The following is a 27,438-nucleotide window of genomic DNA, read 5'->3' on the forward strand; positions in this document are numbered from 1 at the left end:
GGAAACCTTATATTTCGTCTCGTCTCCTCTCTTCTACGAGGCCATTACTACTCTTAAGCAAGTCATTTTACTCAGGTAAATGGAGGCCCGTATTTATATCTTGTGCGCCCCTGTGATCTAAATAATTTGCCGCCTCCCGAAAACAATCAATGTTAGAAAAATGAAATGAAATGAAATCTTTAAGTTTTACGTCCCACTGTTATGCCTGTTAGGCTAAAGGAGACAGTGATGATGAGTAATGAATGAAATGGTGGAATGAAAAATGTGGGAGGAAATGGGAGAACCCCGGGGAAACCCACGCACACTGTGTTTGTCCATCACAAAGTTCACTTGGTGGGGCTGGGATCGAACCCGGAACCCTAAGCACCAGAGGTGAACGCTCTACCACTGAGCCACCGCGCCCCTCAACTAATATTAGAGTTGAATTCACAGTTTTGGGGGTCGCTGAGATGAATAGTGACAGTTCTAATCCAATTCAAATTCAAGGTCATACTCTACTCCCCAGAGAGGGGGCGAGATTTTAAAAGTAATTGAAAACGACAGATATTAGTGTTGAATTCATAATTTTCGAGATCGCTGAGTTTATAGTGTCAGCTTTCATGATGTTCAAGTTCATCCTCACCCTTGGGGTGGGGATGGGTGAGGCTGACTTTTTAAAAATAATCAGATAAGCTAGCTAATTAGTAACTACCGTAATTAGAGCGAATTAAACACACGAATATATTTTCTCGCGCTTACGTGGGATTCTGCGGGTTGCTAGTTTCAAATATTACTTTATTGTGAATCTTAAAAACTCCAAAATTTTGCCGCCCCGTAAATTCTGACTCCCTGTGCTCGAGAACAGAATAGCACTTACCTAAATACGGGCCTGGGTCAATACGGACATCTGTCAATTGTTGTAAGGCTTTTTTTTTTTTTTTTTTTTGCATAACATTCTAGTTAATCATGAACGAAGTCTTAATAAGTTTAGAGTGTATTTCAATAACCATTGTCTATACTTCCATCTTACTAGTATCAGAATGAAACATTTAATACGAGTACTTCAGTATCATCTTTTGCTATGGATATCATTCAGTATCAACTTTTAGATTTACAAAAAGTTTTAATTTTCTCAAAAACTACGCATGAAGATTTATAGTCAACCATATCATTTTGTTCATCTCAGTAAAATCTATGAATCATATGTGCTTTATTTTTGAGTTTCTTTCCCCTTATTATACGAAAATCATATCGAAGTCTTTTTGTGTCCTATATCTAGGGATAATAAGTTGAGTTGGCAACACTTTTGGACCCACCCTCGCATCTATGTGCTGATTGCACCATCAACCATCACGTGTGTGAGAATGATGAGTTTCAATCACCGGCCTTTACTTTCTCTTTACGTTTTTAATAGACGGCCCAGACACACCATTGTTCATTAGAAAAAAGTGCACTCTTTGATTCACAAATACTCGAGTTGTCGTGTGATCCCAGTGTTATTTCAAGGTTAATATTATTGTTATTAATAATAAGTAATAAACATGGGAATTTATTTGCTAAACGTTTTGCCGTTTTTCATGTTTGTTTCTCAAATCACAGAAGGCCGTTATCAAGGTAAGATCAACTTAATGACTTTTAAAAAAGATAAATTGATGTTTTAACTGTGTGCACTTTTTAATACTCATTAGTTGCTTAATCAACTTCCATTAAGGAAACGATTTTTTTTTTTTAATTTAAGAATTCTTGTTAACAGAATTAATGTGATGTTTGTGCAAAATACAATACAATTTCTTATTATTTCTTAATGGCTAGGTGGCTCAGTGGTAGCCGGTGCGGTGGGTGTAGCTGAGCGGTCTGAGACTTTAGGCTGATGATCATGAGGCAGGCCTGTATAAACGGGGGTCTAGGGGGACGGCCCCCTAAATTTTTACTGCCACATAAATTTTCACAGTAGGCTTCCCAATGTACTATAATATCGTTGGATCGCCCCCCCCCTAACATCTACCGGCCCCCTAACTTCTACCGGCCCCCTCTAAATTTTTGGGTTGACTACGACCCTGTCGTGAGGTGAAACCCAACGGGGATTCGAATCCCTCTAAAGAGCAAGGGTGGAATTTTAACTGTCCTCGATGTTTCTATGTTCGTGTTCCTGACGTGTTTGGACTATGTAGAAAGTACGTCAAATTATGATAAAAGTTAATAATCCGGTTGGAACGAGCTTTTTTCTTTCTTTTTCTTTTTTTTAAAGTGGTCCTTGGTTTGATACCCGGCCAAGTAAACTTGTCAACACTGGCGCAAATTCCGCGGTTGAGGGCATGAGGGGATATGTCCCTCAATCTTGGAATTGGGGGTACTGTCTCCCCCAATAATCTGATTTGAGATATGTTTGTTTGTGGGAGAAGCATGATTTGTGTCCGACTGCCACGTCATCTACATCGCCTGATATGCAATATACAACAGGTTCACCTTAGAAATCACTAGAGCAACCTAAAAGCATAACATCAATTTACACATATGGTTGGTACCTTGAACATGGTTGTGGTTATCTAAGGGTCCCGAAGAAACTAATTTTAAAAGCATAATAAAGCATAATTTTAAGAAAAAAAAGCATAATTTAAAATATATAGCACAATTCTTGGAAAATTCTGTTTAACTGCAACCTTATTTTTATTTCTGTAAACTTTTCGGTGTAACCCTTTGAAGTCGAGAAGAGAAAAAAAAAAAAAGAAAAGAAAACTTTCCGCCAACAACGAATAAACAATAGTAGTATTTTTTTTTTCTAAGTGAAACTGAGCAGTTATGTATGATGATTCCAAATGTATATACAAAAAATGCACAAGAACTCCACACTATATTGTTATGTGTACCTCTTGGACTTAAAGTCTTTCTGTATTTTTTGGTGGCATCTTTTACTTTCCCTTTCTGTATATATGCACCTCTAGGACGCACACAAGTGATAATAAAAACGGACTCGAGTAAAATATATCTGTTTACAGTATGAAAGAAACTGGTTGCATAAAATATCAATAAATAGATCAAGATATTTAGAATATTAAATGTATACCCCATCAGGATGCCGCGGTCGGCAAGAGGGATTGCCGCCGTCGACGGTGGCAGGCCGCCGGTAGGCAGCCGGCACCCGTCCGCGGCGGCACGACGATCTACTTGTTCAAAATTGCCGACCTTTTGCCGAGGCGGCAAGCGGTCGAAAATCGTAAAAAATAATGCCCTTTGCCAACTCTTTGCCGACTGTTGCCGACCGCCAGAGTCGGCAAAACAGTCGGAAAGACCTCTTTCCGACCCTCTGCCGACTCCTTATGCCGGCCTCTTTTCGACGGCGGCGCCGGCGCATTTACTGCACCTTTCCGGCTGTTTGCCGACTGCTCGGCAAGGCAACTTTCCGACGGCGGCGCCGGCGCATTTAATGCTCATTTCCGGCTGTTTGCCGACTGCTCGGCAAGTCAACTTCTCGACGGCGGCGCCGGCGCATTTAATGCTAATTACCGGCTGTTTGCCGACTGCTCGGCAAGGCAACTGTTCGACGGCGGCGCCGGCGCATTTTATGCGCCTTTCCGGGTGTTTGCCGACTGCTGGAAAGGACCTCTTTTCGACGTCGGCTTCCCGATTCTCCCACTGGCGGCATCCGACTTCTTGCCGCCGTCGAAAAGTGGCCCTTTGCCGACTGGAAATCAACGCTTCAGGAAGGCAAAATTTTCATCAGCTTTTACATTAGTCTTGCCTAAGTCTTCCTCCATGCTATGATTTCTCGACAAGGAGCACCCTTGGAAGTTCTTGAAGTATAAACTTGCATTTTTTTGTGTGTCCCAGTACAAAATTTGTTCTTTTTGCTTTTTTGCAGCACTTTCAGCCAAAAAACAAGAAATTGAATGGGACATGGAAGTATTATATACTTTCAGAACTAGCAATTGTGCCCTTCATGAGAAATCATAGCACGGAGGCAAACTTAGGCAAAGCTACTGTAAAAGGTGGTGAAGTTTATTTATGCCAAGTAAAATATATTCCGCCCATTTGAAACCGACTAGGGGACAATAAAAAAGAAACTGGTGAAAGAATCATAATTTTTCATTTTTTTTTTTTTAGTATTGCGCCACAAGTAAACCTGTACACAAGAGCGTTTAACCACTACCTCATTTCTCTCTTTTTTTTTTTTTTTTTTTTTTTAATTGGAAGTTTTCGCTCACATGTGAAACAAGTCCTGCAGTATATAATCTAGTGGATCTTATTAGGTTACTAAAGATACACTAAATACTAGAGAATACTAAAGGAACACAAACCTTGTCATGGCACAAGCATTATGAGAAATTGTCCACGTTTCTCTAAGATAATTATCTTGCTTTTTGGTATTTCGGCTTAAAACTTATGTACAAATCCGAATTTGTGTTCGTTCAGGTTTATTTTCGGCGCACCACCCGGAATAATTGATGAAAACTTTTCATTATTTCACCAATTTCCTTCTTATTGCTTCTAAAATATTTCCACTGGGCGACATGAAAATATCACACCTGGCATAGATAAAATTATTAACTGCTTCTAGCAGCCATGTTATCCTTTAACCTCCAGTTGGTTACCGATTAATTTTCTCAGTGTACCACTCACCGCGCTGACGTTTTCCCCTGGAGTAGGATTTCTGCTTGGAAATAGCGTTCCTTTGATTGTATTATAAGAGTGCAGCCTGTATACCACCTCGCTTTATTAAGTATTTTAGCCATAAGAAAAGGTTGCGGGTCACTTTCTCACTCTATTATGCAACAACTATTCACAAAAGACAAAATCAAGCTAACATCTCTAGTAGTACGTCAGAGCACTTAATCTAAAAATTATTTAATCTAACCTAACCTAATTTAGGAATTTACTGTTGCATCGCAGAACCAATTTGAAAATCGAAAAAAAAAGTACCAAAACGTACTCCGATCGGTTATATTTGGTTGGATTAGATTAAGTTACGTTCGATTACTTTACATTAGCTTAGGGGCATAAAAACTACAGTGCAAAAACACGAACGAACCTGTGCTAGTCAGGGGCAGATCCAGGACGGATTTCTGGGGGGGAGGTAGGTTGTAATACTACTACTTTGAGCTACTTTTAAATACTCGAAACTCTGGAATGGGTTTTATTTATATATAAAGTAAGAAGGATTTCTGTTTGGGAGGGGCAATCGCCCCGATCCCTCCCCCTGGATCCGCCCCTGGTGCTAGTTGGCCACTAAATAGCACGAATTCTATATAACTGAGTCAGAGCAGGGCAACGCTGATGGGCCCGCGCGGTAGCGCGGGGGTGTGTCCGAAGGGAACAAGTGCGTCAGCGACGGTGGGTATACGCGTAAGCGATGGTAGTGAAAACATATGGGCTTTGGTAATCATACATTTTTCAATATCACTTTTTATGGTTTCATACTAGTAACGCTTCAGTTGTAAACATAAAATACAGCTTTCGTACACTGTGCAGAAATACATTGGCGTTGAGTTAGAAGACACTTATCTTAAAAACTAAGACATGTAAACTTTTGCAATTTCAAGAAGAAAATAATGTACTACAGTTTCTTAACTGTCCCTCGTTTTGTAAATAAAAATTAAGTGAAACCTTTAAGTTTTTTGTCCAACGGTTATGCCGGTTAGGCTAAAGAAGACGGTGATGATGAGTAATGAATGAAATGGTGGAATGGAGAAAGTGTAAATAAACAGGAGAACCCCGAGGAAACCCACGCAGACAGTGTTTGTCCATCACAAAGTTCACATGGCGATGGCTGGGATCGAACCCGGGACCCCAAGTACCAGAGGTGAACGTTCTACCACTGAGCCAGCGCGGACCCTACAATTGTAAGCGAGTTCTTGATATACCGGTAACTCTTTACTTTGGGCAAGGCAATGATATCCTGTCAGTACATAGTATTGCCGAACGAGCGTTAGCGAGTGAAGGCGGGTTAGAGCCCCGCAGGGCACGTTGTTTTCTGTCTTTCCTTTTTGGGAACTGTAACTATAATTGCGGGAACCAGTTCAGATGACTTGGTTATTGTCACTGCCTTGCCTAAAGTAATGACTTGCCGATATACCTTAGGGGGTTCGTGAAGGTAAGCAGCAAGGCAACAAATAGAATCGAAGTTAATACACAGGTTGGGCTAGGTAGTACCATTTAAATTACTTTCTTTGATACCCGCCCCCCAAAAATTTTATATGCCAGAGACGCCAGTGCGCGGGAACATACTATAACCGAATCTTTTTCATGCGCAGCAACAATTAACATATGTAACACAACATATAAAATTCATGACAATTTGAAATGTATATGCATAATATTAAATTAACTCACCAAATGTATATTGCTCTCTCCACTTAATACTCAATGAATTTTCCATAAAACGATGAGCGTCCTGCTCCTTCGGGAACTGTTGCAGCCTGATTTATATTTTAACGCAATATATTTATATTTATAAACATTTTATCGCCATTTGGAAACTCAACCCCAACGAACTTTATGTTTGAACTCTGGCCCACACTGCATCACCATGTGACAAATGAAGAACGCGAACCGAACATACAGGCAGCGCAACCAGACTACGATTTCTGCAATCAGGCTCTTCAGCGGCAAAGGCGGCTCGGCGCCTGTCCGAGCATCTTTTCAAGGTCGGTCCATCCGCTGTTTGCCGACCTTCTTTCGGCTCCTTTACTTGTCGGCACGCCGCCAACGTTTCGGCGTCTTTCCGACAATATTTGCCGCGGTCGCCGTCCGCTGTTTGCCGTCTCCTCGCAAAATGTTTGTCAAGGATCCTCTCGTACTTGTAATTTATTTTAAGTATTTACTTCTCATATACCCTTTACGTGCAGTCCCTTTACTACATTTCTTTTCATGCATTTACCTTTTTCGTGGTCGGCACGCCGTCAACGTTTCGACGTCTTTACAACCATCCTTTGACGCCGTCGTTCCGTCCGCTGTATGCCGACTTTCTGCCGACTCCGTTTTCATAAGACATATTTTATGGAATTAGTGCCCACCCACAAGAAAAACCTTCGGACAGTTTCAATTTTTACTTCATCATTAAAGAAGATACAGGCTCTATTCATTTTCCAAAATTCGACTCTTTGCCGCTGGTACGCGTTATTGTAACTTTCGCCGACGTCGTGCCGACGTCGCTTTTCAAGAAATTGCCGGCAGTCTCTTTTTGCAGTCGTCGTCCGACTGTCTGCCGACTGTTTCGAGAAAGCTTTATACGAGGGAAATATAAGCCCTAATTCGTATTTTAAAGCAACAAATTACCTTCTAACTCTCTTTGTTTTCTGTTGGTGAACGAATCTCTTTTTGCTCGTCGCGGTCGAAAATCGAGCGGAAAGACGCCGGTGTCCGGCGCCGGCAATCCGACCGCGGCATCTGGTCGGCATGCACAAATTGTCCGACTATAGGCGGCAGGATCCTGATGGGGTAGTAAATATTATACATTATACGGGATTAATATAAAACAATGATTGAAACGAACAATAAAGCATAATAAAGCATAATTTGGAAAAAATAAAGCATAATGTGTGTTGGTCTAGAAATCACATTCATCTGCCGTAATATGAGTCTAATCTCTCTCTCCCCAGACTAAATCTCAAATCTGCCCGCCTTCCAATGCTAAAGACAACTCTGCTTCCCGAATTCTGAACAGCATTTGTTTTTCAACTTCATAAATATTTTGAACATCGCTATAAAAAAAAATATGGGAACAGTCTTAACCGTCTCCCTCAATGTTGAAGACAGATTTGTGCAGATAGTTGTGAACAACATCGTATTCGTGAGCTTTCTCAGGGTACTCCCACTTTCTCAATGCACTAATTATTCCATCATCATTTACTTGCCTTAATCATCATTTCCCTTAACCTAAACAGGATAATCGTTAGACGTTAAATTGAAATATATAATTGCATTTCTCTCAAAGCATCAATTACTTCCAGTAATTACGGGAACATTTTAGGTGTTCTAACTTACATATATTTCCTAACAACAAGAGAATTTTTCAAGATGACAATGGTGCAATAGACACACTCACATCTGTTCTGACGTGATTTGAAGTACTTCAGATTGAACTTTAACACTTTTCCAGGCCGTCACAAACCCCAATTGATTGATTGATTGAGTTTTACGTCCCGTTCAGCGGCGAGGCTATATGAGACGTGGACCGACTGTTTAACGTGGAATTCGAACCATATGATCTCCCGCAGGGAATCGAAAACGGGTCTCCCACACAATCCCCAATTGAATCAGAGACGGCTCGTGAAAGAAGTCATACTGACAAAAATCAATTTTTTATAAGTAGAAACTAAGGTAATAAAGGTTATCGAGTACTTTTTTTCTGTAGAATAATTAGTACATTAAGATTTCTTTCTTTTAGTTTACAGAGCACGGTGGTTCCGTGGTAGAGCGCTTGCCTCGTGTGTGTAGGTTGCTGGATCGATCCCCTGCTAAGTAAGTTTGCCGTATGTTAAGTCCCGTTTCCTTCCAGATTTTCATTCCACCAATTCTTCCATCATCATTCAGGAGGGCGCAGTGGCTCAGTGGTAGAGCGTTCACCTCCGGTGCTTGGGGTCCCTGGTTCGATGCCAACTCGCGCCGTGTGGACTTTGTGGTGGACAAACACCGTGCTCGTGGGTTTTCTAGGAGTTCTCCCGTTTCCTTCCACTTTCTTCATTCCACCATTTCACTCATTTCTCATTATCACCGTCTCCTTTAGCGTAACCGGCATAATTGTGGGACGTAAAACTTAAAGATTTCATTTCATTTCATTTGTCCATCATCATTCACTTGCCTTAATCCGTCTCAATTAACCTGAAGGTCATAATTGTGGGACGTTAAAGTAAAAAGTTTCAATGCTTTGGGAAACCTCATTCTATTTTTATTTGTTATTTATTCTCTTTATGGGATATTTTCTTTTAAAGAAAATCAAGGATAATTTAAACAACGTTCAATTCAAAGTAAACGAAAACGAAAATTAAATAAAATATTACAGTTTTATGTCCCAAGCTTAAAGTAGACGGATGGTTACTGATTGAGGGTGAATACTTATGATTGAATTGATAGAATAAAAATGTAGTTGATTGGACCTATAATTTCATAGTGGATTCCGAATCATCGTAGTGCGTTCAAATTTAAAACCGGGAATCGAATCCGGGACTCTATGTACTAAAGTCGTGCGCGTGCAGCAGTGACTATACCAGCGAGAACGGGGAATGAGAATGTGGAAGGAAATAGGAGAAGACCGAGAAAAATCATTAACACGATTTTGTCCACATAATTAAATTGTCTGTGTGTTATGTCCGAAGGAATGTTTTAGCCCATTTGTCTTTCGTAGTTAGTTGCAGGTACCAAACCTGTAGACAGGGCTACCCTAGGCAACATGCCGCCCCATGCAATGACATTATTTGCCGTCCCCTTGCTCCAGAAAGAACAAATATTAAAACCCACGATTTGAAGATGATACCCCATCATGAACAACGAAGGGAAAAGAAAGTGAAATAGCACTCAGAAAGGCCTAAGCACTACAAACGCAATCTCGTTGTGTCTGTTTTATCTTTAAATAATAATCTATTACATTAGTGAAAGACAATGTTCGAGGTGGAAAAAATGCAGAGGCGGTTTGTTTTATTATGATTTTGACTCGACATACCGGCTATTTAGATATTGTCTTGATCTCTGAAAAACCAGAGACGGTGTGTCCTCATTACTGAAGGACCATAGGCGGTATGGCATTCCACCGCATATCGTCTCATTTCGACCACTGGTGAAAGATATAGCAAACACATCTGCAGAGGAAAGATGGTAATCTTTTTTATAGAATTCAATATCGAGCTTTAATCTCAATATATCAGTTTGCAATTCCAGCGCAACTAGCTCTGTTTTATTTATTTCTTGATTTTCCTTTTACACCTGTTATTTTTTTTAAATACTTCTTTCTACCTTCAATGATAAGGAACTTGTTTGTGACAAAGGAATGACCGGTTTTCATATCTAAACTGTGATAACTAACTAAATGGAATAGGTGTTCGTTGTTCAAGAATTGAGTTCTTGTATTTGGCAACAATCAGGCAATTCATGTTGGGATTTTTTGACCATTTGCTTTAGTACTGTCCATGTGATCTTAAACTAATGTGACCTAAACGTTATTCAAATAGATGGTCAGCTTAGTAAATTTAACTATCATAATCATGAAGTCTGTTTCTAACAAGTGATATTTATCGTAATATTATAGTTATAACAGATTTTGCCGCCCAGTGTAAATGTACGTGTTGCACATATAATAGAGCCGACCGTGGGTAGTGATACTAAATCTGTAGAGCATAGCAAAGGTAGATCGTCCAGTTGCTTTCCAATTTGGCTCGAAAATGTATATTAACTTTCCTAAATATTTTATGCAAAGACGGGCCTATGTAGACTGACCCTATGTAGATATGCAGGGTCAATAGACCAAGGTGTAGTTTGGGCAATATCTTTCCCGTGCACTTTTAGAAGAGTGGTTCCCAACCTTTTTTACCAGCGACGCCCTTCGTAAACCCTGCATACTTGACGTCCCCGCTCCTTCCTACACATTACAAAGACCAAATGTCACACATATAGCTAAAGTGAAGTTTGTGATAGCTAAATCAAAAATGGTACACCAGGATGTCTATCGGTCACGAAAGTCATGAAAAAGTCACGAAATCAGAAAACGGTCATGAAAGTCAAGAAATTTAGCTTTTGGGTCACGATTTTTTTATGTATACAAAAATAAGTATAGACTGGAAAATTTTGTTCTACAAAACTTCAAAATTCACCACCAAAAATATATTTGGTCGGCTTTAGATCTTACTAAATCGCATGCAAAGCACGCTTCTATCGCATGCATGAAAATTCGGCCCGATTCGCACCCAAATTCACTCTTGAGAATGTTACTAAATTTTATGGCTTGGGAAAGAAAGGGTCACGAAAAAGTCACGAAATTTCAGTTTGGAATTTTAGTAAACACCCTGTACACACAATGTGGTAGGCTATTTAATCCACAATTTCACATTTTATTTCTACCAATAGCATGCGCTACCCTTGCTTGTCATTTACATCCTTCCCCCTCCCCCCCCCAAGGTTGGGAATCAATGTTAAATTACTCCGTACTACGATGTATTTTGTCACGGTATATTTCGCGTTCTCCTCTCATATAAGCGATAAAACAAACCATCACAACACGGACTTTTCCGAACACCGTCTTTATAACACTTCCGACTTCCCTCCGAAGCACTCCGTGTTCATTGTTGTCCAAGGTTACTTTTCGCGTACTTTGGAGCCACCTGATAGCATATTTGAGAATTCTGTTGGTAGCAAATCTGGGAACTATACTTTTAATGGAATCCCTTATGCACCCATTACTCATTGCTAAAATATGCATTTTTGGATGGGATACGATCTCTCTTATGCTGATACAACCGCCACTTCCCGGTTTCAAGAGCTTCCTTTTGGCTATGTGGACAGGAAACTCGACTTCGGATTGAGAGACCGGAGTTCAATTCACAGGAGAAGCTCATGTACGTACTTCGGATCCGGTATTAAGCCGTACGTCCACGTCTCATGTAGTCTCACTGCTGAAAGGAACGCTAAATTTAAAATCAATCCAATCAACTTCTCCTTTTCTAGAATTTGAAATAATACATATTGAAAGGTAGCTTTTCCATTTTCCGGGATGGCCCTAACTCTGAAACTGTGCACTTTTCTTCTCATGACCATATGAACATTTTGAACGAACTTAAAAAGTTCGTTATTGAATTCTCTCTCTCTCTCTCTCTCTCTTTCTTTCTTTCTTTATCTCTCTCTCTCTCTCTCTATGTATGTGTGGGGGGTATGTGTATGTGTATGTGTGTGTGTATGTGTGTGTGTGTGTGTGTATGTGTGTGTATGACTGTCTGTCTGATGTTATTTACGATTTTTATTTTTTTTTATTTTGAGTCCTCCATTCGATAGAGCATCAAAAACTACCTGAAATGTGATGAAATTTTTTGCGTCACTCTTACCATTCCCAAGACATTAGCCAAAAAATGTCGGATGTCCGGGGATTTAAACCTTTTCATGCATATTGGCCTCATATGAGGACACATATTTAACAGGTCCTTCCTTATCCAATTCAAAGCGGAATTTCCTGTAAATGCACGTGTGCCTTGTAGAAAAACAGAAAAGCATCGATGAGAAGTCACAAGGTGGCAGCACCTCTCGTTCTGGTGTTGCAGTTGCAGATCCAAGAAAAAATTATTTTATAACTTTTTCATAATTCATACATGAGAGGGTTAAGGAGCCATATTTCGGGAAACGTGAGTCATAGATGATATTGGTGTTGAACAATGCCTAAGAGGATGGTGAACATTTTGGTACCAAATAGTAATCGGTGGTCACTGTCCAACCACCACTGGTTTGGCCAATAGCCCCCAGTTAATATCGGTACCAAAATGGTCAAACAATTACTCGTTATTCGAATTGTTGTTCGAATCATTGTTCGTTATTTGAATGTTCGAATAAAAAATTCTGAATAATGAATTATTCGAATTTTAACAGCGCTCGAAGGCAATAGCCTATGCTGCGCTGGTTAATTTTCGATGATGCAGCCGCCTACTTTACCTGATCCAAGCCCGGTAATGGCTCTTAGGCCATGTTAATAGTAGTGTTGTCAACGGCTCGAGCGGCTCAGCTCACGGCTCAGTCACCGCCGAGCCGAGCCAACAGCTTACCAAACCGAACCGGCTCGAGCCCTCGGCTCATTTCAGCCAAACCGAGCCGAGCCGATGCCTCACCCTAACCGAGGCGGCTTGAGCCGATGACTTACTGAGCCGAGCCGGTTGACATCACTAGTTAATAGTATGCCTCTTCCTTCATAACCCCCGTGTTAGTCTACATAATGATGAAATATACAAAAAGATTAATTATTTTCATGTTGCATACACTATCATTATCATCAATAGTAAAGTAACAAATAAACTTGATGGAAGGTTCACAACGAGAATTCAGCGTAATCTTAAAGAGCATACAATATGACGAAATATCTTGACTAATGGCGGCTTATGACAGAAATCACATTTGCACATGCTTAAAATTGCAGCTAACACAAGAAACCTTACCTGAAGTCCTAAATCTTATATACAACAATTATTATCTTGGGTAAAATTTCTCCTCTTACTTTGAAGAGAGAAAACTGTAATCAAGGGTGGGCTTGAGCGAGTTCCAGCGAGTTTTCATTGAAACTCGACTCGACTCGAAGCAGACATCTTTGTGCTCGACTCGAGAACTCGACTTGAAAAATTTCCTCCAACTTGACTCGACACTCGACTCGAATTCGGGTCGAGTTTCGAGTCAAGTAGAGCCAAGTATTCTTAAAGTATTCTACATAGACAATATAATTATCAATGATACTACTACTACTACTGCAACTTATTAAGTATTAACATTATTACTATTATTATTATAACAACACTGTGTAACCATGAAAGGTAGGCGGTTTGGGTCTGAATAGTAAAAACTAGTTGACTGCCAATTTCGGTCCTCGAGAAGTCTTCAGGAGGCAAGGACATCGTTCATGGAGTTCTGGGTTTGAGTTTTGGAGGAGCCAAAAATTGTTAAAAATTATAAGGCACCTGAAAAACATGTTAAAAACGGCTCGGCCGGGTTTACGTTGTCAACGGCTCGGCTCACAGCTCATTTAGTATCGAGCCAAACCGATAAGTGAGCCGAGGCAACAGCTCACCTATCTAAGCCGGCTCGAGCCGATGGCTCACCCAAGCCAACCTGAACCGAAGTAATGCACTCCAACCGAGCCGGTTCGAGCTATCAGCTCAGTTGAGAAGAGTAAAATCGAGCCAATGGACTCGTTTCAACCGGTCTGGATCGAGTCGATGCCTCACCTGAACCGAGTCGGTGGCTCATCATAACCGAGCCGTCTCGAGCCATTGGCTCGAACCGATTTGGTTGACAACATTACTCGGATTGGACTTCTGCTTGGGCTCAAAAATTCGACCGTGCAAGTCTCAGCTTGGTGGTAAGAACTATAATATACACTTATATTGGTGCTCATGACATCTGAGGCTGTCTCGTTACAAAAATCTATTGTCGACTCATTATCGAGACTAGAAAACATGCAAGTAGTGTCCCCTCTCGTGAGTAACGCTAGAAGTATTCCACATTACTGTTTACATTTCTCATGGCTTTCGCTTTGCAGTTAATCACCTAATCAGGCCATGATTTTAAAATGAGCTGAACGAGCGAGCCATTTATCAAACTCGACTCGACTCGAAACTCGACCTCAAATACAGCGACTCGGCTCGGAACTTGACTCGAGAAAATTACCTTTGACTCGACTCGAAACTCGAGTCGAGTCGAATTTTAGCTCGACTCGTGCACATCTCTAAATATAATACTTACCGATGTCACTGGAATTGATATGATTCACAGTATATGAAATGAAATCTTTCAGTTTAACGTCCCACGTTTGTGCCCGTTAAGCTAAAGGAGACGATAATTAAAGCAAGTGAATAATGATAGAAGAATTTGTGGAATGGGGATGTTGGAGGATGTATGTTGTCCACCACAAGCTTACTTGACCGAGGATTGAACGAGAGATCCTAGACACTAGAGGTAAACGCTCTACCACTGAGCCACCGTTACTAATGATTCATTGTATAAAAACTATGAATATTCGTAGATAAAGTACGAAATAATTAAGAGCATTTACTAAAGTTTCAAATGTTAAGTCATTACACATTATATTTCAATAATAAATATGTTTTTCATGTTGTTACATCACACCTTTCGGGGACCTCCCGTGACTGAAAAAAAATTTGATAGCTCCTAAATCAAACTAAGAAAAAAATCAGGACATGAATTTACAAAATAAGTCGAGAACAAATTCGAGACAACATGTAAAAAAAAAAGCTTTCCAAGAATCGAGACGAAACTTGAAAAACCGTATTTCTGGTTTCGTCTCGTCTCGTAGACAACACTAGACGCCACTGAAATGATAAAAAATTACCATACAGTTTCCGCACTGATGAAGAAGCAAACAACGAAATAACCTGTAATTTTCCAATGTCATGTTTTGAAAAGATGTAAAGTTTTTTTTTTTTTTTTTTTTTTTTTTTAGATAGGCGAAATTAGAGATATAATTAGCCAAGGCTAACTGAAAAACCGCAAGGTCTTGATACTCAAATACGCAAGAAAAGGCATCATCATGATAAGATAGTATTATGTAATCCTCACAATAAGTCCGAAATAGCCTATAGCAAAATACTGCTTCAGCAGAAGATTCTGTTCTTAACGTAGAACTAAAAAGTTGTCATTCGTTTCTGTCAACATCAGTGGCGAAGCATCGTACGAATTTTTCGAATATTTTCTTTGCTTCCTTATACACTAAAATTGTTACTTATTATTTTCTGCTCTTCCTTGAAGAGAAAATATCAATGCTCAACCATTGTTGAGAGATTTCTTTTTCTCTTTTTAAAGCCATTTATTAAATACCACGTGACATTAGTCACACTAGGGTGGTTTCAACTTCTTTTAATATATGTACTACGAGGGCGGGCCAACAGATGATTCCAACCAATCATAAACGTGTATTTAGTTCCTATGGTTAGGGTTGAGCACGAAAAAATATATGTGTCTCCGTGCTGCCGCCTACCGGGAGGACTGAGAAACCCTCCAAAGACAGTGTAGAAAAGATGAGGTGATGTGGTTGCGCTGCGTAGCACGCTGATATTTCATTTATTTTTTAACTTTTTACTATTTAAGAACGTGTCAACGTGTTTTATACTTTTTTTCTTGGTATATTTTTTTCAATTGGACCAATGGCGTATTTACGATTTTGTTTCGGGGGGCTTTGCTAACTTTCGGGGGGGGGGCTTTTCCTGAAAATGTGAAAATTCTGCAAGATGTTTCATATACTTTACTATAGTAAGTAAGATTTCGGGGAGGGCTTAAGCCCGGGAACCCCCCCTAAATACGCCACTGAATTGAACCATAGTATTATTATATAGTTGAATATCTAGAATTGTGTTTTTTTTTTTTTTTTTTGGTATACTTTAGAATGCTAAAGTTGATCTATTTTTTCTTTGCAGGCTACGCTTTGAGGAACAGTAACGTTAACCCTTATGAGTACCTATTCTATAACATCCAACCAGATTACATTGACATTACAGATCAGGATAATCCTCAAACCACACTCAACAACCTTAACCATCCTCACAATAATGACGCATCATTGTTGAACGAGATCTTCCAACATCAACCTTTGTTCAAAGTATCCGTAACTAAGAAACATCATGATTTGAAAAAGGAACAGTCACTGGTGCAGAAACGCAAAGAGCCACTGGTCACCAGTGTCTCTTCTGAGCCTATTAAGGTAGTTAATGTAGGCAATTTACGTGACAGATCCAAAAGATCTGTCTCAGGATCTAAGAGTTCCAGTTCCGCCTCCACAGGATTTGGCTGTAACCAGGCTGGCAGCGAAGCTTCTAGTCAGAGTTTCACAATTTCGCTTCCAGGAGGGATTGTAGTAGCAGCTGCATTCAGTCAAGCTTCCAGTAGTGCTGGAAGACCTGGGTTTGGATCCAGTTCCAACACTGATGGACAGTCAGTTTCCATCACAGCTCCGGATGGAACTATATACTCCATCAATGGTCCAGGACAAGTTAAATACACAGTTGCTGGTCCACAGGGTACTAGGTATACTGTAAAGACGAAAAACGGAGTGTAAGTATTATATTATTATAATAATATTAATTGTATTTAATAGTATTATTTTTGTATAGAAATTAGTTGTATTTTATAAGTCTACAGTATGAGTCTTTCAGTTGCTATTGGCACACACCATCATGTATAGAAATGGAGATGTTAGGCACGGGTATCGTTAGCGGGGGTCCGGGGGGACGCGTTCCCTCAGATTTTAGTCAAATCTATTTAAAGAAACTATACTACTTTGTATGTATAACTTTTGTCGGAAAGAGGATTTTGATTTTGATTTATCCGACCCGCCCCCCTTCCGATTTAAAAATCTACGACGCCAGTGTGTTAGGTCAGGTAATCTGGAAGCCTATAGGATCTTTTAAATTATGAGGTCACTAGAGAAACTGGTTATTAGCTGCATAAGGGTGTATGACGTCACTCAACATTGTTCATATTGACTTTTCGTCAGCTTCGTATCGTCGAATTGTTCTACAGTGTGTACGTAAAGTTACGCAACCCAAACTTTGATTGCGTATATCTTTTGGAAACAAGAAAGATAAAGACCTGAAACTTGACACAAATGTAAGCATGTATTATTTTTTAGATCATGACCAATGTTGAAATTTGTAACATTTTTATATAGTAACGAAAGGAAGTACCGAAAGTATAAAATGAAAAATGTGCAAAACGAAGAAAATCAATATTCAGTTGCGGAAAACTGATTTCCTGCGGATGAATCCCACTGTATATATGCAGTATACATTAACATTTATACATCTGTGCAAAAATGTGACAAAGTTGATGCAGTGCTGCCAAGTAAAGAGGATATTTGATCTAAGTCTGTAAAATGGATTTTTTTTTTTTTTTTTTTTTACAGAAACGTGACTTCTGCCAACACCGTTGTCGTAAAATTACTGCAACAAATCATGTTTTAGGTTAGTTAATGATAAGTAATCAAAAATTTGCACATAATTGATAACCTGAGTTTTTATCCAAAAATTTGCAATAAAAAGTTACTCACCTAGAGCTGGCAACATCGTGAGAAGAAAAGGTTGCTTTACAGTGCTGTCCTGTTAAGTCCGGAGAATGGAAGGGTCACAAATTTCTCCGATTTAACACCACTTGACTTTTTTTTTATGGGATTACTTGAAAAATGTGGTGTGCAAGAATAATTCCAGAACCATTGAGGAACAAAAGACGAGCAGTGAAACAGAAATTCAATCAATCACTAGGAACACGGTGAAACGTGTGAATTTTTGTGTTTACAAGAACAAGGGAGCAACTTCGAGCATTTGCCTGTAAAGCGCTCTTCTCTTTCCACAAGGATTCCAGGGTTGCCAGCTCTAGATAATTAATTTTTATAGCAATTTTTTTGCATAAAAACTCAGATTACTAATTATGTGCAAATTCTCATTGCTTATCATTAATTAACCTAAAACACACCTGTTGTAATATTTTTACGACAACAGTGTTAGAGAAGTTACGTTTCTGTAAAAAAAAAAAAAAAAAAAAAAAAGCACCCATTTTACGGACTTGCATTAAATAGCCTTTTACCTGGCAACATTACATCAACATTGTCACATTTTCGTACCAATAGATAAACATTGACGCATACTGCACATATACACAAGGATTCACTCGCAGGAAATCAGTTTTCTACAATTGAATATTAATTTTCTTCATTTTGTACATTTTTTATTTTACACTTTCGGTCCTTTCTTTCGTTAATACACAAAAACGTTACAAATTCCAACATTGGTCATAATCTTGAAAATATCTACATAGAACACGCTTACATTTGTCTCAAGTCTTTATTGTTCTTGGTTCAAAAGATATACGTAATCAAACTTTGGATAGCACAAATTTACGGACACACTGTATAAATTCGTGGAATATGCGACCATAAATTATAGTGTTCACTGGCCAAGAAATAGAAAACAAGACAAACACTACACACTTAACTCTAATCCTTGCAAAATAAAGCTATGTTTCGACGACAATACTGGAATTTTTAGTAACCCAGTATCTACTGTTGAGTATTGACGTAACCTTGTAAGTAAAACTATGCCTTGTTCGTAAATAATGTTATGGGGAGAATGTCTATTCCTAAAGTTAAAATAATCTTGAATATTTAGCAATAACATACTTGCTTTTCTCTATTTCGTTCTGGAAATTCGTGAGATACACCTGTCAAGGCTACCAGATTCATTCTGCCAGGCAATCACTACACTAGGCAAACACAATATTACGTTTATAACAAAATCCCAAGGCAAATTACAAGTTTAAAAAATGTAACAATTTATATGAAACACGCTGCACTAACCAAGAAATACCACCAATATATGTCAATATGCTGAGCATTCCATCTGGTTGGCCGTAGCCCTTCATGAATTAATAAAGTTAGAAGGGTAGTACAGTATTTGGACATCATAATGAGTCGAAGAAACAATCGTATGAAAATATCTATGGTTATGATGAACAAGACCCACCGATCTCCGAGTAGTGTGATTCTTGAGGAACGTTATCTCTCATACATTATAGGGGCACATACACGGTCCACGGTTTGTGCAGTTTGATCGTGTATGGTGCTGTATGAACTGTTTGCGCAAACGTTTGTGCAAACATTTTTCACATCGAACTCGTTCGAAAATTGTTTAAACGAACATGATGTTTGCGCAATCATGTCGACCGTGTATGAGCATGTTTGTGTAAACACGAGGTTTATTTCCGAGTAGGAGGTCTAGTATACAAACGCTTATTTCTTGCGTTGTGGCGTCAATGAATAGGATTCCAGAATTCTGGCGAGAATTTACTGAACTTTATCGAAATTTACCTGAACTGTGGAAGGTAAAGAGTGAAGATTATAAAAACAGAAATTTGAAAAATGGGGCCTTACATGTTTCTATAATAATTTGTCCAAGCGTATGGGGTGTAACAGCTGTTTCAAATTTAAGTCCTCGTACGTGTTTCCGCACCAAGATAACGCAAAGTGGCAAACAACCTCTGCTCGGGAGAAATCGTATCTCTCATATTTGTATCCTGTTTTCGAATAACAGATGTAACCATTTCCAATATTTCACCAAATATAGTTGAATCCATTCGTAAATAAGTCTACAGTCGAACTTATCTCAAGCTTGGCTATTAAATTTTGATGACTAAACTAGACCGTTTCTTGAACCACTCTTTCATTCACACCCTGTTCTTCCTTTTTGGTTTCGCGGGTCTTCCCCATTCCAAAGCACAAGCAATTACTATCGCTAAACAAGCTTGCTTCAGTGGATATGTTTACGCGATCAAAGTCAAAACTGAACTGAAGTTTGTGCAAACAGTTGAACTGTGTATGGCCGTGTGTTTGCGCAAACACAGTGTTTGTACAAACATGATGTTTGCACAAACCGTAGATTGTCTATGGGTCCCTTTAAGGGCTTAAAAGGGGTGGATTCTGAACAGGGCCGGAGTTAACAGTTTTGCCGCCCTGGGCGGTATTTTCACATGCCGCCCCTTTAATCCGCAAAATTTATTTGGACAGAAGACGTTCAAGTGACACGAAAAAGTAATATGCCCCATTTAAAAACATGTACGAAATAGAAAAGTAAACAAAAGAATTGAACTACTTATCTGGAATGCTTACATAAACGACTAGATACATGACAAAATATTCAGTATACTTAATTTCGCTGTATATCTGTGATGTACAACAGCGCATACAGAAAATAAAATAAAATAAGTATGCTTTAGTCACGACTAAGAATTTTAATTTTTAAGTTTATTTTATATCAAACGGTGTTTCCAATAGACTATGGAGCATGAAGATAATATATTGAATCAGATATTACGGCAAAACTAAGTGATTAGCCTAAACCTTATAATGTACTAGAACACAGTAGACAGACATAAATTTAACATATCTCAATTGAAAGAAACTTCTCTTGCTTTGTTATGAGCAAATTCCTTTATCACACTCGTGTAGTCCAATATTCCAGCCAATTCGTGTACTGTTGATATCATCGCTAGACTACTCAACCGTGTTTCAGACATGAAAGAACGTATATAGTTTTTAATAAGTTTAAGTTTCGAAAAACTTCTTTCTCCACTTGCCAGTGTTACCGGTAAGGTTAACAAAATCCTAAGTGCAACACTGACATTGAGAACATAGTGATGCTCCTTAATTAATTTTTAAGTCTCTTTTGGTGAACATTTAGGCTTAATTATAGAAGATAACACTTCTTTCAGTTCGTCTTTTAAATCACTGGGGTTAATATCTTTAGATTATTCGTGTGTTAAAATGCTGGCAAGTTTAGTACACTTTTCAGACAAAAATTCAGGTGGCATATCTTTAAGATTACTTATATCGTGAAGAAAATTGCAATACTTCGATCGCTGTGATGTTTAACCCTCTTCTTGACAATGTATCCTTTGGGATACATTACATCACAGCCTTGTCTAAATAAAACATGTAACTAAATTGTGCAATTATGTATTATTTTATAATGGCACGGAAGTCGCATCCAGTATTTTTTCTGAGCAACAGAAGTCTCCTTGCCAAGAAAAGGGTTAAGTTGCTCAAACCTCACTCTTAAATCTAACACAACCATGTCTAGAACTTTCCATATATAATGCTGATGCCAACTCCATCGCATCAACTAAGTAAGATTGAAACTTTGCATCATTTCTGCTCCTCTCAAAGTACTCAAATACATTTTTAAGAAACCCGACTGCATCCAACACATGAGCATCAATGCTTTGGACACTTTTGCTTATTATATTTATGTGGAGTAAAAAGCCATACCAGATAACGAGTTAGCACAGGAAAGTAGCCACGTAACTGGTTTGCTATACACAGAGCATCGTGGATAACCATTCTATCTGTTCTTTGTCGTTACTTATTTGAAGTAAGACATCATAAACCTCCCCTATTTGATATCTAAGTTCAGTAAGAGTATCAATTCGACTCTCCCATCTTATGGTGCTTAATGGTTTTAAAGTTAGACTGCTAATATGTTCCTTTAGTATGGCCCAACGTTGAACTGACGCAGAAAACAAACTTTTTTTCACTATACAAAAAATGAAACGATATACTGAGATGCTGTGGCTGCATCGTTGAGACAAGATTTAGTGAATGACTACAGCAAAGAGCATGGAAGGCTCGGGAATTTTTTTTTTTTTTTTTTAATTCTCTTCTGAATATATGAATATTTGCCTTTCATATTGGAACCATTGTCGTACCCTTGGACCCTCACGTCTTCGATAGGAATGTTCATTTACTTTAGCTGTTTAATTATTACTTCTGTAAGTCCTAGACTAGTGATGTCTGATACCGGTACGAAACCAAGAAAGTGTTCGCAAATTTTTACAAGACATTCTTCGTTACAGTATGTAATTTGTACAAAACGAACGATTATTGTTATTTGCTCAGTAAATTGGTTAACAACTCACTGCTAAATGTCTCTAGAAGCTGTAGTCTAGAACAGCCTGCTTCAAGTGGCAATGTATCTTTTCCATACTTGGAGTGGAGCGTTAAAACATTGTTGAATAGAAAAAAATAAAAGAAACGTTGGTAGTCTTATCCACCCTAGCTGAAAATCTTATCTACGCCACTGCAAGGAAATACTGAACGAGATACCTGTGGCTAGTGGTTTGATAATGGAAAATGAAGGAGAATGCTCCGAATTTCCTGAGCGAGTATTATCTCGAATATGAGTGAAATAAGTTCAATTACTTTTTCAAGTGAACACAATTTTATTTCTCCATGTGGGCCTATTACGAAGCATTATATTTTGATAGTATACATTTCTTTTTCAAATTTTGCCGCGCATTAGACTTGCAGCCCTGCGCGTTGGCACGGCTCGACGCCCCTCGCGCCGGCCATGATTCTGAATGCCAGAAGTCTTCTTTCTGTGCATCTTTCCCCCCGTCGTGCGGACTCGAGTTTCTGATGAATCTTCTCCATAAAACCCAGTCCTCGAATTCCTTCCCTGTTAGACTTTTCTCGATGAAATCACTGTTAAACATATCCATTCATGTTCATCTTAGTATCCCTCTACTTCTCTTCCCATTAACTTTCATTGCCATCCAGTGACCTTTAGATTAAGTACCATCACGGAGTTTATGGTGTGAAAAAGGGAAACCTCATTCAGAATGGCTGAGCTGAAAAGGCCTTTACACCTTTCTGACCGAGGATCCCCACCGAGGCCTGTCACACTAATAGCCAGGAACTTAGCGATTATGCAACAATTGGCTATACTTATCGAACCTAATATAGCTATACTACTCAAAGTTAAGCTATATTTAACTAATCGAAGTTAACCTAACCTCTCAGATATATTAACCAAAGTTACCACACTCAATTTGAGAGGCCGTGGTGCCTCAGTGGTAGAGCGTTCACCTCTGGTGTATGGGGTCCCAAGTTCAAACCCTGATTCCGCCAAGTAAACTTTGTAGTGGACAAACACCGTATGCGTGGGTTTCCTCGGGGTTCTCCCGTTTCCTCCCACTTTCTTCATTTCACCATTTCATTCATTTCTCATAATCACAGTCTCCTTTAACCTAGCCGGCATATCCATGGGACGAAAAACTCAATTTTTTACACTAAATTTGACTAATATTAGCTAATGTACGCCTCACTTTTGTAGCTCAGTTTAGTAGGAAGATACATCTGAAGAAAATGCATGTTTATGAAGTTTCCTTTGTGCAGCTCTAAAGTAAAACTGAAGGAAGGAAGCTTTGCTTATCAAATACTACTCCTACGGATAAGAAGTATGTTTGTTCCAATTTAACCCCTTACCGCATGCCGTGACATATATGGCACATACCCTTTTTTCACTTTAGGTTTTTTTTTATGATTTATCAAAGGCATCAAATGACTGTTTTGTCTGCTGTGTGAGATATTGACGTGTATGAATCAGAGATTTTGGTGTCATCTGGCATGTTCTTTGTGAGCTGTAAGTGTGTCATATATGGCACTTACTTATTTTTCGTCGGAATTAAGTGAAAAATCTAAAAATTCAAGTTTTAATTAATTTTTCAAGTTACCATATCAGGATTTCCAATACTGATTATATATATTTTTTTTTCGCTAAAAGAAAAAAAATCATGCAGAAAGGAGTTAATATATCTGACTTTTCATAGAAAGAATTATTCTTTCTCCAAATAAGTTCACGTATTTATTTAGGAAAATATATTGATCTCTTCGGAGGTCAGTGCCTTTCAGAAGTCTCAGATTGTATGCTCTAACTTATAGAGGTGGATCCAAAGTAGGCCAAAGTAAACCTTGGCAGCAGTGGACACGGAATGCATTGGAGGCAAGTTGTAAGTGTTGTACGAGGTAAACCGTAGCGCCAGCTCCGCGGTTCTTTGTCTTACGAATAATGCGAGTTGCGATGTTTTGTTTCACAGTTATACTTTGAAAATAAAAATAATAATCAAAATATAAATATACAATGACAAAATAAATCGTAACGCACGTTAGAATTTCTTAACTCAAAGACTACCTGAGATGCTCTTTTTTGACATAAATTTTGAAGCCCACTTTTCCCTCTTAGGATTCACATTTTAATAAAAAAAAATCCCAATTCATGATGGGTATTAAGTATGATTCAAGATTCATTTCAAACTATTGAGCCGTTTTCTCGTTATGATATTCCATGCAGTGTCATTTTCATTTTTGTAATATGCAAGTTCAAATGCCCTCTCTTCCCACGGGTAGAAAAGGTTTATGGGTAGTATTTGTACATCTTCTTCCTTAGATATATGGGGAATGAACTTCGACTTAAACGGCATTTAGAGTGGCATTTTTCATTTAAGTGATCCCAAAAACTATGGATTTCACACTAATATTGGTCGTTTTTGATTCCTATTACATGTCACCCTCTTTCCACCCTTACACGTCATCCTCATGTCTGTAGGGGGAGTGTCATTTACCTTAAGATTCCGAAAACTATTGAGTAGACACTAATATAAGTTTTTCGAGTATATTTACATATCTCCCCTTCCCACTTCAGCTTTTCATCCCCATGCCTGTAGGAAATGTATTTCAACTTAAAGGGCATTGAGAGTGCCAGTGTTCATCTCAGCGACTCTGAAAAGGATGGGTTTGACGCAGGTGTCGGTTGTTTTAGATTATTTTTACAAGTCAACCCCTTTCCACTCTCACCATGAATTTGGACTTCAAAGACTTGGAAGTGTCACTATTCCTCTGCACAATTTTGACAATGTTTTGTACATGAGTTGATCCTCCTCTAACTTAGGTTTTAGTATATTTTCATTAAGAGGAGGAGAGAGCATGAGGGAGTGACATGTGCGAACAATAAAAAACGAAATATATTAGTTCCCAATCCATAGTTTTTGGGATTGCTCAGATTATTAGTAAGACTTCGGACACTATTGAAGTGTAAGTTCTGCCACGCCGGTATGGGTTAGGTGGGTAACACAAAAATAACAGAAAATGTTCGAGATTAGTGACCCTTGAGGCCACGGTGACTCACTGGTAGAGCTCTTATCTCTGGTGCGTAGGGTCCCTGTTCGATCCTCCCCCAAGTGTCTGTGAGTTTTCTCGGGATACTCCCATTTCCCCCTAATTTCTCATTCCATCATCATTCACGCGCTTTAATTATCGTTTCTCTTAGCGTAAAGGGCATAATCGTGGGATGTTAAACTCAAAGCTTTAACTTCATGTCAACAATATTAGTGTCCCAATTCGTGGGATAAGTAGTGATGCTGCCGATGCCGTTTAAGTTCGAATTCATCTCAAATGCGTATTCTAAGGGAAGGAAGAGGTTCAAATATTCTACTTTTTCCTGGTGAGAAATAGGAATTTCAGCAAGTTTACAGTAATAATAAGATTTAATATAAGAAACATTAAATTTATTTATATAGTGTAAATTCATTTTGGAAAACTAAGATACACTTAAGTGAATTTCAAGAAAAACTCAGTAAAAATTCACATAATTAAAATTACAGTTATTTCATTGAAAAACAAAAGAAAACAGATGTTTCCTATATGAATAAATAGTCTATTATGAAGTAAATATGTCATACAGACTCTGCATCTTAAAGTAAATACCTCAAGAAGCTATACATAATTTTACAACAAATTTTGTATGTCTCATTGTTCATTATAAAGGTGATTCAAAGGAACGGGGAATATTGAAAGTTGTGTTGGCAACAATGGGAGTTTGGTAACACTGAATAATGTACGCTAGTCTATCAACGACGCCCTGATATTTAGTTATCATGAATGCTTGGAGTGGTGTGCAACGTGCTTTCGCAGGACTAGCTCGGGAGAGTAATGCTCCCGGAAGTAGAAACGAGAAACACAGTTCTGATTGGTTGGCGTTATCCACTTTTTGCCACGTTGCATTCAAATAGCAGACAACAAACGCTTGCTGTTGTCGGCATCAGTGGCCGAGTGGGCTAGAGCTATGTGCTAGTAGTATAATCCTCTTTTGGCGCGAGTTCAAACCCCGCCCGAGGAAAGATTTTTTATTTTTTTACATTTTTAGAACACTTATTAAATTAAAATAATATGAAAATAATACTTAAAAAGTGATTTATTTATTTTTATGCAGATAAGTAGTTGTAGTACTTATGCCCTTGTACTCAATGATATAGGGTCGTTTTGTTCCCCTTGTACTTCATGATATAAATTTTGTGACCAACTTAAAACAACTGGCTAGGATAGCGCGTAAAACAGCTGTCTAGAGTAGCGCGCGGAAAAACGTACTTCCGGGAGTATTACTCTCCCGAGCGGGTCGTGCTTTCGCGATGTAGAAGAAAAATGACGGTGTGGAGGAGCCACGTAGAGAATTCCACCGTCATTTTAACTTAGGGCGCCACGGGCACAAGACAATCCTATGAAGCTACACTAGTGTTCATTGCACAGCAACAAAGTTATTGAGTGATATGCCATGTCATTATATGGTGTGATGGGCTCTTATTGTTTTGAGGACGAGAATGGCCATGCAGTTACAGTCACATCGAATCGTTACGTCACCATCCTCGAAACTTTTGGTGTGCAACAACTACAGAGATTTCCACACGTTATTCACACAGCCTTGTTTCAACAAGATGAATCAACGTCCCACACAACACGAACATCGATGGCTGATGTACGCCATTTGTTTGGGGAATCTATAATTTCGAAAAACGGTGACATTCAATGGCCTCCCAGGTCCTCTGATTTGTCAGCTTGTGATTTCTTTTTGTGTATTCTAAAATGACATTATTTTTACTACTAAATGGGATAATTTTTTTTTTTTAATGAAAAGTCACTAGTCGAAAATAATGATTCGATTGGCCAGTATAATATCCCCCTGTTTTAATTACCAAATAGATAACTAGTTTATTAATTCACATCATTTTTTCTGTTTTTCAGGTTTAATTATGATGCAGTTGTGTTTCCAGATGAGTGAAATATCATTTAATTACCATCAAATTATCTCAACAAAGGGCAAATATTTAAATTGATATGGTTTTACTGAAGACAAAACTTTCAAGTCTGGCCAGTATTTTATTATTTTTACTGTTATTTGTGTGAGTGTGAATGTAAAGTCAATTTTCTAATATAACGTATTGAAAAGTTATTATTTCAGATTTCACTTGAACTCTCTTTAAATGTATTTTTATTTGATTTCTTACTTTCTCTTTTTTCTTTTTAAAAAGAGAACATTTTAGGAGAATAACAATAAATTCTATTTATTATTAAGTTTTCTTACTATAAATATGGTATTTTGTAATGTTTCATATGGAATT

General features: G+C 38.5%; 1 protein-coding gene across 1 annotated transcript; it reads left to right on the forward strand.

Annotated features, from left to right (window-relative positions):
• Nucleotides 1-1,365: 1,365 nt before the first annotated feature.
• LOC145683781 (uncharacterized) lies at nt 1,366-27,438 on the forward strand. Its single transcript, XM_081755360.1, has 3 exons — nt 1,366-1,593; nt 16,083-16,716; nt 27,062-27,438. Exons 1-3 carry the CDS (start codon nt 1,521-1,523, stop codon nt 27,096-27,098), a joined length of 744 nt encoding a protein of 247 aa, XP_081611486.1. The 5' UTR covers nt 1,366-1,520; the 3' UTR covers nt 27,099-27,438.

Source organism: Thermobia domestica, chromosome 4 (assembly GCF_964235325.1).
Source record: "Thermobia domestica chromosome 4, izTheDome1.hap1.1, whole genome shotgun sequence".
NCBI lineage: Eukaryota > Metazoa > Arthropoda > Insecta > Zygentoma > Lepismatidae > Thermobia > Thermobia domestica.